Source organism: Solanum pennellii, chromosome 6, assembly GCF_001406875.1.
Source record: "Solanum pennellii chromosome 6, SPENNV200".
In the NCBI taxonomy this organism is placed as follows: Eukaryota; Viridiplantae; Streptophyta; class Magnoliopsida; order Solanales; family Solanaceae; genus Solanum; species Solanum pennellii.
Window position 1 is genome coordinate 3,154,411 of NC_028642.1, and position 19,301 is coordinate 3,173,711.

At 37.4% G+C, this 19,301-nt stretch overlaps 1 protein-coding gene across 1 annotated transcript; it reads left to right on the plus strand.

Annotated features, from left to right (window-relative positions):
* Positions 1-4,758: 4,758 nt before the first annotated feature.
* On the plus strand, positions 4,759-17,916 carry LOC107022010 (mediator of RNA polymerase II transcription subunit 33A-like). Its single transcript, XM_015222710.2, has 12 exons — positions 4,759-5,145; positions 6,279-6,389; positions 9,361-9,708; positions 9,898-10,217; positions 10,295-10,386; positions 10,751-11,087; positions 11,456-11,666; positions 12,373-12,487; positions 13,908-14,069; positions 14,693-15,350; positions 15,818-16,024; positions 16,525-17,916. Exons 1-12 carry the CDS (start codon positions 4,868-4,870, stop codon positions 17,694-17,696), a joined length of 4,011 nt encoding a protein of 1,336 aa, XP_015078196.1. The 5' UTR covers positions 4,759-4,867; the 3' UTR covers positions 17,697-17,916.
* Positions 17,917-19,301: the final 1,385 nt, after the last annotated feature.

Genomic DNA, 19,301 nt, shown 5'->3' on the forward strand with positions numbered 1-19,301 from the left:
TTCTTTTTTTAAAAATTTGATTTAAAAAAATATAAACATTTTTTTTGGAGACTTGCAGCGATTTGCTCTTAATTTTAATTTCAAATAAAAAATTAAAAAAATATTTAAAAAAAATCGCTGCTTAGGCAGCGATTTATTAAAAAATCATTAATTTTTCTTTAAAAAAATATCAAATTTTGCAAATCGATGCTATTGCAGCGATTTTGCTTTTTCCGACGAGCCAAATCGCTGCTCTTCTAGCAATTTTACCCTTTAAGTTAAAATAAAAATTCATATATCATTTTAAAATTTTTATTAACATTTTATACTCTTTAGACTCCGGACTCCTACTACTAGCATTATCACTAGTTCTTAATTATCATAGTCAAGTTGTAGTTGCATATCCTGATTTTAATATATGCTTAGTTCATAAAAGGTCCAAAGTTATGCGTAGAACATACGCATAAATTAAGATACATTTATTAAAAATTAAGACTGAATTAGAGGAGTATAGCTTACAAGTCTAATTAAAATAATAGCGTTCATCCAAATATTATTTTATCAAATATACACAAATTAGTAGTTTGAAATGACTTTTGAATTTGAAAGTCGTAAATTTTAAATCTTAAATTTATCATTGTTAATGTACTATGTATTTTAAGGACTCGTTAACTGTCAATTTGTTGTAACTTTCCGTTTTTATCTAGCTTAAATTTTGAGAAACTTTCACATATAACCACTTAAAAATAGCCTAATTATTCTCCATAAATTATAGTTTGATATTTACAATTCGTAGCTACATGTTATATGGAGGAGAGAGGCGAGCGAGACTGGGAGAGAGAGGAGAGAGGCGAGAGAGATGGGGAAAGAGTGGGAGAAAGGTGAATTCTATATGTATATCGATTAGATAATTGTGTATTAAACATATGTATTAGTATATATGGCAGGTGAGAGTGGGAGAGGGAGAAGAGAGGCGAGTGATATTGGGAGAGGGAGGAAGAGGCGAGCGAGAGAGGGAAGAGAGTGGGAGAGAGGTGAATTGTATATGTATATAATTGTATATTATACATATACATTTGTATATATGGCAAGCGAGATTGGGAAGGGGAGGAGAGAGGCGAGCGAGAGAGGGAAGAGAGTGAGAGAGAGGTAAATTGTATATGTATATAGGTTACATAATTGTATATTAAACATATGTATTTGTGTATTCTGCGAATTATACATATACAAACGTGACTAATTATACAAACTCGAAGTCAACTCAGGTAATTAAAGTATAATGTTAGTCGCGAGTGGTAATTATAGCAAAATATAGCTATGATGAGTAATTAAATAATTAATTTGCTTTATTACGTAATTTCGTATAATTTAATTGAACCTTCATGTTTCTTATCTATATATAGGGTAAATAAAAAGTAATATAATCAAGCTCACGCTCACGCTCACGCTCACGCTCACGCTCATGCTCACACATATAATTTTTTAAACATGTTAAATAGTTAAATTAAACTAGAATAAAAAGAACTACAACTAACAAGACTTTGTTTTTTTCATGTACACTAAATAAAATACACTTTTATAACTAGATTTTATAAAGGGATCAAATCCATTTTTCGACGATTAATTAATAACTAAAGTAGGGGTAATAGCTAGTTATTTACTTGTATGACTTTCTTTAAAAACTAGAAATTCTTATTCTTTTGCTATAATTATTCAATATTCGTAATGAATTATTTTAAAATTTATATAATTTAGTATAATTTTATAAGTGATTTGAACAGAGAAAAATGTATACATAAATGTATAAATCTTTGGCGGAGTGAGTATATCACCAATTAAGTAGGTAAAACAAAACAATTACTGTCACGACCCAAAACCGAGCCGCGACAGGCACCCACACTTACCCTCCTATGTGAGCGAACCAACCAATCTAAACCCTAACATTTCAATATAATATCAACAGAATGTAATGCGGAAGACTTAAACTCATTAATAAAAACCGATTCAATAACTTCTAAAATTCAATATCTATTATTCCCCAGAATCTGGAAGTCATCACCACAAGAACATCTATGCTCAAATTACTAAACTAAGAGTATTCTAAGAAGCTAAAATAAACAAAAGCTAGTCCATGCCGGAACTTCAAGGCATCAAGACATGAGGAAGAAGATCCAGTCCAAGCTAGAAGCATTAGCTCACCCTGAAATCCGGTGTAATGAAGACTGGCTAGAGTTGCGGTTGAGTTGAAGACGACGGTACGTTTGCTGCACTCCACAAATAACAAAGAAAACAAATACAAGTAGGGGTCAGTACAAAACACGGGTACTGAGTAGATATCATCGGCCAACTCAAAATAGAAAACAGTATATATCAGATAATATCATAAATCAACTACAATACTCAACGTGTAGCAACAACAAGTTCTATAATCATTAATAAGCACCGCCAAGTTCACACATGAGGACTCAAGCCTCAATACCATACTCATTTGGGAATTAGGTTCATTAGATTGAGTATATTAACATCTTTCAAGATTCATTATCTTTATTCCTCTTGTGTCGGTACGTGACACTCCGCTCCACTACTACTATGTGTCGGTACGTGACACTCCGATCCCCTAATTCTACGTGTCGGTTCGTGACACCCGGTCCCCCTAATTCTACGTGTCGGTTCGTGACACCCGATCCCCTAATTCTACGTGTCGGTTCGTGACACCCGATCCCCTAATTCTACGTGTCGGTTCGTGACACCCGATCCCCTAATTCTACGTGTCGGTTCGTGACACCCGATCCCCTAATTCTACGTGTCGGTTCGTGACACCCGATCCCCTAATTCTACGTGTCGGTTCGTGACACCCGATCCCCTAATTCTACGTGTCGGTTCGTGACACCCGATCCCCTAATTCTACGTGTCGGTTCGTGACACCCGATCCCCTAATTCTACGTGTCGGTTCGTGACACCCGGTCCCCTAAATCTACGTGTCGGTTCGTGACACCCGATCCCCTAATTCTACGTGTCGGTTCGTGACACCCGGTCCCCTAATTCTACGTGTCGGTTCGTGACACCCGATCCCCTAATTCTACGTGTCGGTTCGTGACACCCGGTCCCCTAATTCTACGTGTCGGTTCGTGACACCCGATCCCCTAATTCTACGTGTCGGTTCGTGACACCCGGTCCCCTAATTCTACGTGTCGGTTCGTGACACCCGGTCCCCCTAATTCTACGTGTCGGTTCGTGACACCCGCTCCCCTAATTCTACGTGTCGGTTCGTGACACCCGCTCCCCTAATTTCATTCTATTAATTCATCAATCCTTCTTTTATACCAAGGCATCATCAACCCCATTACTTTAGTTCATCAAGCCTTCTTTTATACCAAGGCATCATCAATCTCATTAACAAAGTAGATTAGGGTTTTTCAAGATTTGGGATTCAATAGCTTCATCATGCTTATTTTATCACAATTATATACAAAATCACATCATGCATGCACACAATTAAGCATATAGAAGGGTTTACAATACTACCCAATACATATCATTCGCTATTAAGAGTTTACTACGAATAGCATAAACCATAACCTACCTCCACCGAAGATTCGTGATCAAGCAAGCAAATTCCCCAAATTCTTGTTGTCCTCTTCGTTTCTCTCTCTCTCTACTCGTTCTCCCTCTCTTTCTGTTCTTTTTCTTTTTCTTATTCAAACCCTCTTTCTTTTACCCTAATTAGCATATAATTAAGTATAAAGATGGTAATAATATCCACCAATTAACTTAAGGTTACCTCTTTTAACCCCCAAGTAATTAGACTTATTAACATTAACCCTCTAACTTTATAATTAAAGCAGGAATAGTCCAAAACGCCCCTTAAATTACTTAACAGAAATCCGACCCAGCCTGGGATTACGCAGCCTGTGACGGGCCGTCGTGCCTGCGACGGTCCGTCCTGCTGCTCCCTCACAGAGTTCAGAGACTAGATTTTTACCAAGAGTCTGTGACGGCCCGTCACGCCTGTGACGGTCCGTCCTGCCATTCCGTTACGAAGTTCAGAGAGTCGATTTCAGTACCCAAATTTCAGAATTCTAAGTGTTTTGGAACGAGACCCCCTCGACGGTCCGTCGTGCCCATGACGGTCCGTCGTGGGTTCCGTCGACTCAGACAGTTTTTCCAGAAATAAAATCTGCTGCTTAAAACGACTAAACAGGTCGTTACAATTACAAAAAGTATGGTAAAAACTATATAATAACAAATACTATAATAATTGGATTAAAAAAAAAACCTTATACTCATTAAGTGAATGCTCAAAAATATTTGATTATCTATTAATTTTGTAGCATAATTTTTTATTTTTATGTATTTTTTAATTATGTTCTCGATCAATTGCAAGTGATTGATGTCTTGTCTAATCACATGCCTCCTCACTATAACATCTGTTATAATTTCTTCGTATGTCAAAACAATTTCAATTTCGCATTTTTCACACATATAACTATCCTTATTTTATTTGAACATAACTTATTCTTGCTCCTGTCTCATTTAATATTCTTATTTGAATTATTTATAAGTTTTTAAGCGTGTAAACTTTTGATCGATCGATATTTATTTTCAAACGACATAACTAATTTGACCTATCATATTATTTTAATTTATTTATCTATTTTTAAAACTTTAGTCCAAAACTTTTGATTAAAAATTGCATTATCATTTTAATTTATTTTTAAAACTTTAATCCAAAATTTTTGATTAAGAATTGCGTTTTTTAATTTATTTTGAGTAAGTTTTTTACCCTAAATACTTATACCGTGGACTGTGTTTCCAGCAAGCCAACATACTCCTTCGACATAATTGCCGGCGTAACCCGCCGGAATCCAATTTCCCGACCGGCGAATCCATGGAAACGGTAACCGTACGTTCGAGCCAATGGGACAGAGTGACGGAGCTGACGAAATTGGCTCAGGAAAGAAATACCGATCCATTGGTATGGGCCATGGAGCTTTCCTCCAGTCTTAACTCCGCCGGCATATCTATGCCGTCGACCGACGTTGCCGAACTTCTCGTATCTCATATTTGTTGGTCCAATAATGTTCCTAATGCTTGGAAGCTTCTAGAGAAAGCTTTGGTGTTTAGAATTGTCCCACCTTTGTTCGTTCTCGCCCTTCTCTCTACAAGGTTATTTTCTTCCCCTTCAATGTTTCAAATTTTGTGCTTTTAGTTTACAAAATTTATTTCATCCCCAATTGATTGAAAGGAGAATTGCATTAGGTTGATGTCTGACATTTGATCAGCAATATGAAAATGGAGTTGAATAGAGCTGAACAGATGGGGTTAATATAATCCACATATAGTATAGGAGTGTAAGTTATATGCTAGAATTAAGTAGGTGTTTGGCTATGTAATTGTGTTTGGCCATGAGTACAAATTGGAGTTACTTTTTACTCTTTGGGAGTAATTTGGTGTGGAAAAAAGTAAAAACACCTTTTTGTTGTTTATCAAATTCATAAAATTTCTGGTATACAAATTCAAGTTGAATTTATGAGTTTTATGGCCAAACATGAATGGATCCGAAAAAAAAGAAGGAGAATTGCATTAGGTTGGTGGCTGGCATAAAAAAGGTACAACTTTGATCACCAATTTGAAATGAGTTGAGTAGAGCAGAATGAATATTGGGGGATTTGAGGCATAACTAATTGATTTATTCATTTAGTCTATTTTGTTGTATCGACTTTATTTCCTTGTGATTTCGGCCCGAATATAAAAAAAGAAGAGAATTGGATTAGGTTTGATAGCTGGCATTTGATCAGCAATTTGAAAATGGAGTTGAATAGGGGGGAACAGATGGGGGATTTGAGTCAAAGTTCAGGGGGTTAATATGATCCTCACATAGCTTAGGAGTGTAAATATTATGGAAAAGTTAGTGGGTGTTAGGTCATGTTTCATTGTGAAATTTGAAAAAAGTAGTTTTTGTTTTCAACTCCAGAAAAAAGTGAAATTTTTTCATGGTGGCTAACATTGACCATTTGGTAATCTAAATGTGTAACTAACAATTTCGTCATAATATTTATGCACCTACGTCATTTTCTTGCCCTTCAATTTTTCAATATTGTGCTTTTTACCGACAGAATGGAATTTGAGGAGAAATGCATTAGGTTGATGTCTGGCATAAAAAAAGGTCTAACGTTGATTACCAATTTGAAATGGAGTTGAATAGAACAGAATGGATAGTGAGGAATTTGAGGCATAATAATTGATTTAGTGATTGAATCTATTTTATTATTTTGACTTTATTTCCTTGTGTATTGCAGAGTAATTCCTGCTCGAAGGAGCTATCCGATGGCATACAGGCTGTATATGGAACTTCTAAAAAGATATGCTTTTTCATTACCATCTCTAATTAATGGTCCAAATTATCAAAAGTAAGTTTCATTCTCCTATTTCAAGTCATTTTCTTGTATTCTTTTAGTTTGATCCATAAGAACTAGTTTTTTTGTTCTTCTGTTAGGTGCTTTAGACTATATTTTTCTAGGATCGGTAGTTTGATGTTCTTCTACCTCTCAAGGTAGGGATAAGATCTGCGCACACACTACCCTCTCCAAACACGACTTGTGGGACTACTCTGGGTATGTTGTTACCGTTGTTTGTGGTGGTGGTAGCGGTTTTATGTTTTGAAAAAGCTTTCTTTAGTACTGAGGCTTCATGATTCATATCAGTCCTACTATCAAGTGCTATATAATGGCAAAAATTAAAAGATATAGTTTGTGTTATGTTACTGTTTCAACTCAACACAAGAATGGAAATGAACTGATAGATTGGATATCACTTCAACTAGATTACAAAATATAGAAAATCAGTGGAACAATAAAAGAAGGGGGATAAGAGGAACATATTCAGAGGAACTGATAGTTTGTGTCCATGTGCTTTTTCATTTTTATTTCTAACTAATGGTACAAATTATCAAAAGCATGTTCCGTTCTCCTATTTCAAGTCATTTTCTTGTATTCTCTTTAGTTTGATCCATAAGAACTTTCCCCCCCTGTTATTAGGTGCTTTAGACTATATTATTTATTTCTAGGATGATGGTTTGATGTTCTGTAAAAGCCTTCGTTGGTACTGAGACTTCATGGTTCATCTTTGTCCTACTTTCAAGTGCTATATAATGTCCCAAAAAATAAAAAAATGTAGTTTGTGTAATGTTTTACTATTCCAACTCAACACAGTAAAACGGAAATGAACTAATGGATTGGATTTCATTACTCAACTGGATAACAAAGGAAATATAGAATCGATGGAACAGTAAAAGAAAAAGTCACCATACTATATTTCTGCTGCTACTTCATATTTATAGCTAGGTCTTGCTTCTTCCAAATCCTTCCTCACTCTTCACGCACTCCTTATCCAGGCTGCCAAACGAGATCACTGTTGGAGATTTGCGTATTCTTATGCTAAGACTTAAAATTTCGTTCTCCTGGAAACACATAACCTGGCTGCTGAGTGCTGACTGGGTGCCTTCTCAGAAACTGTAAAAATAACCTATCTTGTTTGTGTTATGTCACAACACCCAGTCATATGTCTAATTAATTCAGTTGACATCATCAATTGATAGGCCAATTCGAATTGCAATTAAACAAGTCTTATCTACAAAGGCCCAACGGCTAGAAACTGCCCATGCATGTGTGAGACGCACATGGGCAACCTTCAAATCTGGCGCCAAATTCTTTCTGGCTGCCCCATCTCGCACCTGGCCATGTGCCTGTCCTGTGCGCAGCTCCTGCCTCATCCAGCTTGCCATTGTGGTCCAGTTTCCTGAGTCATCGCCCTTGCCCAACACTTAGCCGTCAAACTTGTTTAGCCACGATCACAGCCTTGCCTTAGCTTGTCCAACCCTTGTCATGCCGTAGCCACGGTTTGCCTTACATGCCTTAGCAATGTCTTGCCTTACATGCCTTAGCTTGAGCTTAACCTTGGCTAAAGTGTTTGGGACTTGTCTAGGTTCATCATGTAAATCCCAAGCCGTTCAAACCATCAAACTGAGGGTCTAACTAGGGATCTACCGATATGAATATTTGACTCCTTTATGAAGAGTTCTCTGTTATTGGTTACTTCTTAAAGAAGAAAGTCACACTGATTAAGTTACCCTTGTCTCATCAAAAGAAAGTCACACTGATTACCTGATTCATTCTTGGAAACCTCCCAAAATATAAGATTTGATATGAAAGTATACTGAGTTTATTTCTAAATGGTTAAATTGAAACGTTTCTTACATGACACAGACAAGATTGGTTATCTTTACAGTTTTCTGAAAAGGCATTTATTTCATGATTTTGATTATCACACCAGCATATTTTTTTGGCTTGTCCCTCATTAAGAAGGTTGTGGTTAAATGTTATTACTCACTGTGCTAGCGTCTCAGCCCCCACTAATATTTTTACAAAGAACACGGGGAACGTTGACGAGGATTTCATTAACTAGAGCTAGCAAGTCAAAATTCCATGGTGAGCCCCACACTTGTTCGTGTAGGCAACAAAATAATCTATTTGTTATGGATCTTTCTTTGAACTCTTAGACTCGCTCCATTCTTTTACTTGAGTCATGTATTCTTTTATTTTTATAGACACATGACTGATTAAATTTTTTTCCGTATTTGGAGATGGATTAGTATTATAGTGTGGCTAATAGATTGTTAATGGATATTGTGTACTACTTTGGTGGTGTTGGTTAGTTGTATTGATGATTTTAAGATGGAAAAATTGAATAGGCCCAAAAACAAGGGAATTTTTGCCCGATTTTCTGTAGATTTCTGTCAAGGCTTGCTTGGGATTCTCCCCTGTAGCGCCGGTCACAATCCTTGAATGGGTAGTAACACTGGACCTCTTCTGCTAAGGTGTTCATAACAGTTTGAATTACTCTGGACAGTGGCTCATGTCTTCACTGTTTTAATAATTTCCTTGGACACTCATTGAATCGTCAAACTGTTACAACATAGTCTATGATGTGTCCCAGAGTATCACCTTTTTTGCTGTGGAAGTATTAATTTGGCACAACTCTTTTTCCAATCTCTTTTTGTCAATGGAGGTTCATTCGTTTCTTTTCTGGTTTTCAATATCTTCTATTTTTCATTCGGAGTGAGATCCTGTAAATTTATGCCTCAATCTGTTGTGCAAATGCTATCTGAAGTGAAATTTCTTGGAGATAATTTTTCATTGTACTATCCGGTGAATGTTTGTCCTCTATATTTCCTGGGAGATAAACAGATATCCATGTGGATGAAAACCAATACTAATATTCATGACTGATTCAAATTTCCCTAATTAATTTTTGTTTTGAGCTAGTTTAGTTTTTGGATGAATTTCAGTAGAAGAATTAACATGTCTGGAGGTGTTATTGCAGGATTATGGAATCGATAAATGATACTCTTCATCTTTCCCAGATATTTGAACTCCAGGGATCTGAAAGTGGAATGCATGTGATTGAATATGTTTTTGCAGTTGTATGTCAGTTACTTGATGCCTCACTTGATGATGAGGGGCTGCTGGAACTGACTGCCGAAAAGAAGTCTAGGTGGCCAGTTGCAACTCAAGAAATGGAAATCAGCAACCGTGATGGCTTTGCTGGAAAAAGAGTTGAACATCGTGAAGGATTATGTAGAATGAACACTGTACAGGCTATTGAAATAATTGGCGAACTTTTTGGAGACAAACTGACATCCATGATTCTTTACTTGGCACGTAGGAACATGTAAGATGAGAAGCTGACAGCTTTCTTCAATAAGTTGTGTGCTGTATCAAATATCAGCATGTCTATTACTAACCTTGTTTCTCACAGTTCTGTTGAGCTATGAGAGAAGTAGTGCTTAACAAAATGCTCAGTATGCTAGCCTAAGAGATATTATTGATAGCTAAACATGCATTTTTTTTCTTTCTTTAGGCCCACACATTGGGATTCTTTCATGCAGCACTTACACCTTCTAGTGTCAAACTCGTCAGCTTTAAGAAACTCTAAGAAAATTTCTCCGGAGGCTTTGGTACTGTTGATATCCAAAAACCGTGGAGTCCTCTCCCGAGAATGCAAAACAAGCTCACGGAAATTTCTTCATGCTGTTATGGCTTCTGGATCATTTGCACTTTCTGCTAGTCGGTGTGATGATGCTAGTACATCAGTTCTCTGGCTACCGATTGATCTCTTTCTTGAAGATACGATGGATGGATCAAAAGTGGCAGCTACAAGTGCTGCTGACACCCTTACTGGTAAATACTGTAGTCAATGGTCTAATTCAATATTGAATATACTCTGTTCTGTTTGCTAAACTGGAGTTATTGTGCAGGTCTGGTGAAGGCTCTGCGGGCAGTTAACTGTACATCGTGGAAGAACACATTTTTTGGGTTGTGGATTTCAGCCCTAAGGCTTGTTAATAGAGTAAGAATCAATGAATATATCCCTTCTTTCATCAGCTTTATCCAGGTTGCTAGATGGCAGAAAAACTACGCTTCCGATCCATCCCGCCATTTTCCATCTTCAGCTCTAGGTCTTCTTTTGTAATGTAATTTTGCTCATAAGTGCGTGCAAGTTCCAAAGTTCTGTAAACCACACTAATTTATTAGTTAAGCATTAACTATATGGTTTCCTTCTTACCCTAGAATTTCATTCCTTTGTGTAGAAGGTTAAATGAAACTACGTATCAGAATTGAAACTACAGTTCGGTATTTGAGCTGGTCAAATTTAATGTTAGCTTCATTTCGATGTTGAAAATATACTAAAATACTGTTTTTGGTCAATTTAGGAAAGGGATCCCAGTGAGGGACCAGTACCTCGTCTTGATACTTGCTTATGCTTATTGTTGTCTATTACACCGCTAGCAATTACCAACATTATTAAAGAAGAGGAAAATGATAGCAGCACTAGTGATCAAAGAACAGAGGCCACAGGAAAACATCGTCAGGCCTTGGTTTCTAGCTTACAGCAATTGCATGATTATGAAGGCTTGTTGACCCCACCACTGCCTGCAATTCCCTTGGCAAACCAAGCTGCTTTGAAAGCAATGATGTTCCTCTCAGGGATAAGTGGGGGAAGTGAGTATTTTGATGGGTTGAGATTGAATGACATGCCTGTTAATTGTGGTGAGTCCAGTAGATTTCAAGAGAGGCTTGTGTTGTGTCAGCCTTGTGTCACTTGCTGCCTGGTTTCCATCTTGTATTCTTTTCAATTTGACCTAGTTCTAGAATTTGCTTCCTCTTTATTCCCACAACCCCATCCATGTGGTTGGTAACCTTTTCGAGAATATTTTACCTCCCTCAGTTATTCCTCCGTCCTTCACCCTCACCTTTGTTTTACTTTTTAAATATTTTTTCTTTAATTTTTTGGGCAGATTGATTTTAGACTATATGTTGGAAACTCTTAACCAATGTAATGCATCTATTATTTAACTCTTACATGCATAAGTATGTTATACTGGTAGTGTGTGCTAATCATCTGTAATTATTTCTAGCTGGGAGCTTGTGGCACCTTATTGTTGAGGCTTGCATTGCTAGAAACATTTTGGATACATCTGCTTATTTATGGCCGGGATATGTAAAAGGTCAATGCAATCAAGTGCCTCGTAACATGTCAGCCCCATCGCCTAGCTGGTCATCATTGATGAAGGGGTCTCCCCTCACTCCTCCAATGGTCAGTGTATTAGTTTCAACACCCGCTTCAAGGTATAGAAGTTGACTATAATTTTTTTTTATTTCTGGGTTGATCACTTCATCCCATCATCTGCCAAGGTTAGATGGTCCATGCAGTAGTGGTTGTTCCCCAGTGGCGGTTTTTGATTTCAAATTAGGAGTTTTCCTACATATCAGAGTTAATGATATAAAATCTGTTTGTAGCTGGAAAATAGCGTGATACTTAAAAAGAGTCTAGATTTAAGTAGTAATTATATCCCATGCCACTGATTTGTGGTTTCTTTTAAGGTCGTATTTGGAGTTCTCAAACATATGCAGAGTTAAAGAATGTGTTATAAAAATTAAAAACAGTTTATAATTAGGAAATAATGGGTTTATACTTAAGAAAACATCTGCAGATGGTAAGTATTAGTATTCACATTTGGTGCACTCCGATTGAAAGAGAAGCTGACCTTTAACATCAAATATTCCCTGTGGCTATGATCTTGAAACTGCATCTTCTGGGGCTTTCGAGCAGATTTAAGGATAGATCAACCAGTTGGATTTCTGTTTTATCAATCTAAATTGCTTAGAGTATGTATTTCGGTACCATATATCGGGAATTGCAGTCATATCATTAAGTAGAATTATTTTCCCTTGTTTCTCTTGGCTACAGTCTGGTTTTCAGTTGAAAATCCTTTTCTTTCTTGAAACCTATATGGTATGACAACTGAATTTAAGCTCATGGATTTGATGGAAGCTTAGCAGAAATAGAGAAAATATATGAGATTGCTGTCAATGGTCCAGCTGAAGACAAGATTTCTGCCGCTGCTATTCTCTGTGGGGCTTCTCTTGCTCGTGGTTGGAATATTCAGGTGATACTTGTGATCTCCCTGATATTGAACTAGTATTTTGTACTATAGTAGCAATAAAACCTTAACTATCTTCAGCTCCAGGAAACCTCTTTGTGAGCCTGCATTTTTGCTCGATTTTTTTCTAGTAAACCTTGTTTTCTAGTTTCCCTTTTCCTACCCTCCCATAAACCCATGACAAGAATAAAATTCATGACCTTAGCACAAGTGTCCTCACAAACAAATGATTACTGCACAGAGGAAAGAACAACCTGATTAAATGAATAAAAAAGAAAAACAGCTATAGTTAAATGAATAATGTAATTAGAAAACAAGGCTGAGAAGCACTGCCAATTGCCAAATGGTTTGGATCCACAACCCCCTGATAAGGTTAAATTAAGGAAAGATTTTAACATAGTTGGACCAGAAAAACACTCACCTGCCACCATCACTAATTTTGTAAATGACAATGAAGAGGCTGAATGAAGGTATTGATCTCCATATCATCTCTGGTGGGTGGGGTGTTTGTGTGACTGGGAGAGTGTATATCTTGTATTCTCTACAAGAGCTGAATTAGATAAAGCAGGCTGCTCACTTCTAGTGGCTCACAAGCAGTGTTATTAAAAATGAGAAGTGCAAAGCCAGAGTTCTTTTTGTAAGCTCAAATGCCATATCTTGTATTATTTGCATCTTCTTGATGCTGTTATTAATACCACTTACCTTATCCAAAAAAAAAATGAGAAGTGCAAAAAAGCTCTAAGGTTTGTTGGGGCTTTAAGCACAAATGAACTGTGGGCTTTATTGAGAGAAGACACAAATGGAGAAAACATATACATATATATATATATATATATATATATATATATAAAGCCTTGATGATGATATTGAAGCGCACATTAAGTAAGGTGATGCGCTCAACGCGTTTTGAGTCTTGCTTAAGGGTTTAAGTGCGCCTTTAATGACACTGCTCAGTGCTCACAAGAGTTTTTAATAGAGAGATATAGAAGAAGGGAGTAGCTGTGATTAAGTGTTTGCTGTTAGAAGTGAATGGCAGATGATGAAGATTAAGAAGAGAATAAAACAACATTTTCTATTGAGATGAAGTGCTATCTGTTTCTGAAGGAACCCTCCTTTTAGATGTTGAGAAATAGTTTCCTTTTGCTTTCTCAAAAAAATAGTTTAACTTTTGAGAAGCTCTCACTGCAATCCTGCTGAAAATTATTTGGATCTTGGATCTGAAAACTACACAATATACTCTCTTGAGGGATAGGATGATTTTTCACATATCTTTAGTATATTTGGTTGTACTTTGCAAATAAATTCAGATGAAGGTGTACCCTGTTCAGAAAACTGGTGTCCTAAAGTCATTCTCAAGTTCAAAATATATGTTCCATTTCTTGTCTTTCACACCCATTTCACTGTATTTTCATCTACATGCTTGCAGGAACATACGGTTCTATTTATCACTAGGCTGCTATCACCTAGTGTTCCTTCTGATTATTCTGGAAGTGATAGCCATTTGATTAGCTATGCTCCATTTCTGAATGTTCTTATTGTTGGTATATCATCTGTCGACTGTATCCAGATACTTTCTTTGCATGGATTGGTAGGTAATTCTTCAGCTGTACTTTTCTTGTTCTGAATTATGTTTTCTGCCTTTCATATGTTAGTGTCGGTGAAAATCACTTTGGCACAAATCAGATACTGGCATATAGTTGCACTACTGATCTCTCCGATTGACAGATGTGCAGAAGCAGTTTGTCCTATCTGAACCATTTCAACATTTGTTGTTGGTTTCACCAATGGATTAATCTGTGCAACATTTCAACGTTTATTGTTGGTTTAACTAATGAATTGAAACATGCCCATTAGTTACTTCCTGTTCTACATGTTGAAATCTGTGTATGGATGACCTATACAACATGTTTGAAACTACACCAACACTGAAGCCGGGGGCCCTGGACATGTATATTGCTGGCATTTCATATATCTTGTTGATTCTGGGCCAGAAATGGTTGTTAGAAGTGTGTTCCTGTCAAATTTTGATGGTCGCCTCTTTGATGTACTTTTGCTAGTTCTATAGGCAATTGATAACTGAACAATGATTTGAAGAACTAAATTCTGTTGACAATAGGTTTTGAAAAAAAGTACCACTGAGTAGCAACTGGGCTTAAGATACAGATGGAAAAACCAACCGATGTGCTGATGTTGTACTTAAATTTCTTTCAGGTTCCTCAGCTTGTTGGTGCATTGATGCCAATTTGTGAAGCCTTCGGTTCTTGTCCACCCAATGTTTCTTGGACTCTAATGTCGGAAGAAATTACTTCACATGCCGTTTTCTCGAATGCATTCACACTTCTATTGACATTGTGGAGGTTTGATCAGCCACCGCTTGAGCATGTCACAAGAGATGTTCCTGTGGGATCCCATCTAACTCCTGAATATTTATTGCTGGTTCGCAACTCTCAGTTGGCATTCTCTGAGGATTTGCTGAAAGATCAAAGCAAAAGCAAGCAATTGTCTAGAGTTCTCAGTCAGTTACCTAGAGAACCCATATTTATGGATTCTTTTCCTAAACTAAAATGTTGGTACCGGCAACATCAAGCATGTATTGCATCACCTCTCTCAGGTCTCGTCCCTGGAACTCCTGTTCATCAGATAGTTGAAGCACTGCTGAACTTCATGTTCCGAAAAATAAATAGTGCTGGGCAGTCACTTATACCTCCAACTTCAAGTGGTAGTAACTCATCTGGGTCTGGAAATGAAGAGATATCTCCTCATCTTAAGCTGCCTGCTTGGGATATTTTGGAAGCTGTTCCTTTTGTGCTTAACGCTGCTCTCACGGCATGTGCTCATGGGACCTTGTCACCGCGTGAACTAGCCACAGGTTAGTCATTTGACATAATGTCTACAGTTAGACTTCAAGGACAGTCGTTTTGCTTGATAGGTACACATCTAAAAATGGTATATACTAGAACACCCACACAAATGGAACACTTAATGTCAGAGCTACAGCCTACAAGGCACATAGTACAATGCCTGAATGCTAACACCCCCACCCGACCATAAAGAGCAAACAAAAAAGAAAAGAGTCAAGTCTTTTAACTTCCTTTTAATGAGAGAGGAGTTTTGATGTGAGATATATTATCCCCTTTCTTCACATTACCACCACTTGGTAGACCTTATCTATTCACCATGCACACACATGCAACACAGTGAAAGAAGATAGAAAGAGGAAGAAAATTCACATGACACTCTTGAACTTATTTCATAGCTGATGTTGTGTTATTTTTATTTTTTTTCCGATGAGTTCTATGAGTTAGTATATTAAGTGCTGCACTTTCTCCATCTCAGGTCTTAAGCATCTAGCTGACTTTCTTCCTGCATCTTTGGCAACAATTACAAGTTACTTTTCAGCTGAAGTGACACGGGGTATTTGGAAGCCTGCTTCTATGAATGGAACTGATTGGCCAAGTCCTGCTGCAAATTTAGCAACAGTGGAACAACAAGTTAAGAAAATCCTAGCTGACACTGGTGTTGATGTCCCCAGTCTCTCTGTAGGTGTGCACTTATCTGATTTCATTTGATCACCTAATTCTTTTAAGACGAGGAACTATGACATAAGAGACATACTTTCCCTCCTCTTTTCTTCTAACCTATGGGCTAAGCTACCACAGTGACAAGTTGATTACCCCTTAAAAATCTCTCAAAGGAATGGTGAGGAATCAGACTGTAGTAGACTGAACGCAAACCTACTCCCACACCCTTCTTTTTCCGTTCCTTTTTGTCATGGCATTGAAGTTTGGTTTTGGGGGATTAGATCTCTAATCTCCTATTTCGACATATTGAAGTATATTGCCTGTGCTAAATAGCTGACAAGGGTTGTCTGTCGATTCTAACATTGATGCATCAGTTAAAAAAACCGTCCTGGCTTGCTATGCTATAGATCTGGACTACCATATCTATCTAATATATAAATCTGTGTGTAGGAAGAAGTAGGTGCAGGGAATTCAACTGTTGATTCATTTATCTCGATGTTTAGCTAATGCTATGTTTTGTAGGTGGAAGTTCTCCAGCTATTCTTCCTTTGCCCCTGGCAGTCCTTGTGAGCCTCACCATTACATATAAACTTGATAGAGATACTGACCGCTTTCTGAACTTGATGGGTGCAGCAGTGAGTAACCTGGCTACAAGTTGTCCTTGGCCATGTATGCCTGTTATGGCTGCCCTATGGGCTCAAAAGGTTAGAAGGTGGAGTGACTTTCTTGTTTTCTCTGCGTCCCGGACTGTTTTCCACCACAGCAGTGATGCAGTTGTTCAACTTCTTCGTGTCTGCTTTACAGCTACACTAGGTTTAGGTAGATCTTCTATAGAAAGCAATGGTGGGGTCGGTTCACTTCTTGGTCATGGATTTGGTTCGCATTTTTCTGGTGGCATTTCTGCTGTTGCCCCTGGTATACTCTACTTGCGTGTTCATAGAGCTGTCAGAAATGTCATGTTTATGTCAGAAGAGATAGTCTCCCTTTTGATGCATTTTGTCAGAGATATTGCGGATAGTGGAGTCCCTGCTAAGGATTTGGAGAAACTGAAGAAAACTAGAGGTGATATAAGGTCTCTCTCTAGTCAGAAAACAGATATTGGATTCCCTGCATCTTGTCACGTCTCTCTTGCTGCAGCAATGGTCCGTGTCAAGCTTGCAGCTTCATTGGGTGCTTCATTAGTTTGGATTACGGGTGGTTTAAGTCTAGTCCAATCTTTGCTGAAAGAAACATTGCCATCTTGGTTTATATCAGCACATAGGTCAGAGCCTAACGGTGGTGTCTCAGAAGGAATGGTTGCAAGGCTAAGGGGTTATGCCCTTGCATACTTAGCAGTGCTGTGTGGAACATTTTGTTGGGGGGTGGATTCATCATCACCCACATCCAAATGGCGACCAAGTATGCTCGGAGCACACTTGGACTTTCTTGCGAGTGCCTTAGATGGCAAAATATCACTTGGTTGTAACAAGGCTACATGGAGAGCATACGTGTCGGGATTCGTAAGCTTGATAGTAGGATGCACACCAAGCTGGCTTCTTGAGGTGGATCTTCAAGTTTTGAAGAGGCTGAGCAAGGGATTGAAACGGTGCGATGAAGAAGTATTAGCTCTCGCGCTTTTGGAAGCTAGTGGTGTTGGTGCTATGGGTACTGCTGCTGAAATGATTATAGAGGGGAGCTTGAACTTTGCTAGATGAGCTCTCAAGGAGGACTGGTAATGTAACATAGTCTTTTAGAATATCAGTAAGCTTTTTACAATCTTTTATTGTGTAAATGTTGGAGGACAGATATAGAAGTTAGCAACCCTTCTCTAGATAAGTTGAGTTTTGATTTGACTACCTCACTTGAAATGTTTAGAATCCTCCCCTAGCTTCCCTTTTTCCATAGATATGAAGACTATAAAACGTCGATTATAGAGCAGGGTTGTTTCCTAACATATAATACAAAAAGGACTTTTGCCTTTCGAAAATAATGTGTTATTTAATAGGTTAACTAATAAACTCGCAACATTAAAGTTCATATAAATTCATCGATTAATATACACGAAAAATTGAGATAATTCTTATTTTTGGTTTTATGAAACATAAGCTTAAAAAAGAAAAATGGTTTGTGTCTTTTAAAAATAATGAGTATCATTCAAGTATCAATGGATGCAAAAATTGGAGCTCAAATAGAGTAGGTCGTACATGTTTAGAAAAATGTATGAACTAATACACACCAAAAGTTGAGAAAAAAAGTGACGGTACGCATTTTGAAAATAATGAGTATCATCTAATACGTTGTCATTCAAGGAGCAACATCTACATATTTCAAAAAATGAATTGACTAATAAAATCAAAAAGTTCAAAATTAATTCCATATTTCTGTTTTGTGAGACATAAAGTTTGAAAAGTAAGTGAGTTTGTCTTTCTAGAACAATGAATATCATTTATTAGGTTTTAACCCATGATTTACAAATGTTGAGCTCAAACAGAGCCGGTCACACAGATACTGAAAATCTAATAAACATGAAAATTTGAGATAACTTCAAATTCTTGTTTTGTTACACATAAACTACAAAAAATCCACCCTTTTTGAAAATAATTTATATCATTTAATAGATCGTCGCTAATGAATTCACAAGTTTTGAGCTAAAATAGAGTCAACACACATGTTTCAAAACATTCATGGACTAATACACATGAAATATTGTAATGACCCTTCTTGTCATTTTTAGTGGTTTATCTTTTATGCATCGTTTAGAGCGTTCCTATAGCGATCCCAAGTCATTTATGACTTGCTGGGACTGACAGATCGGTCACCTGGTCATTCGTTTGGTTACTGTGTGAGCTTTAGTATTTTTTGAGCTTACGAACCTTGAACGATCATTTTCGATCAAAAGTTCAAGAAGATGACATCAGAATCCAATTTTGACGATTCCATTAGTTCCGGAAGGGTCATTTTAGGCTAGTAGCATTGTCGACATGACTCTTTAAGTTTTCAGTGTGAGTTGGTGTGATTAGGCGTTTTAACTTTAAGTTAAAGGTTAAGTTTGACTTTAGTCAACTTTCTGAGTAAACGCGCTCGGATGAGAATTCTGTCAGCGCGGCTAGCTCCGGAATGTCGAGTTTGGTCTAGTTTGACCCTTCTTTCGGTTTTTGATACTTTTCCGAGCCCTTTTGTGGTTTTTGACTTAAAATGACCAATGGAAGTGGGACCCACATTTTATCGAGATGACCTCTGATGGAAATTTCGACTGCGCCATTGAGTCCGGAATGTCAACTTTGGTAGGGTAGCATATCTGTTTTATTTTTATCAGGTTC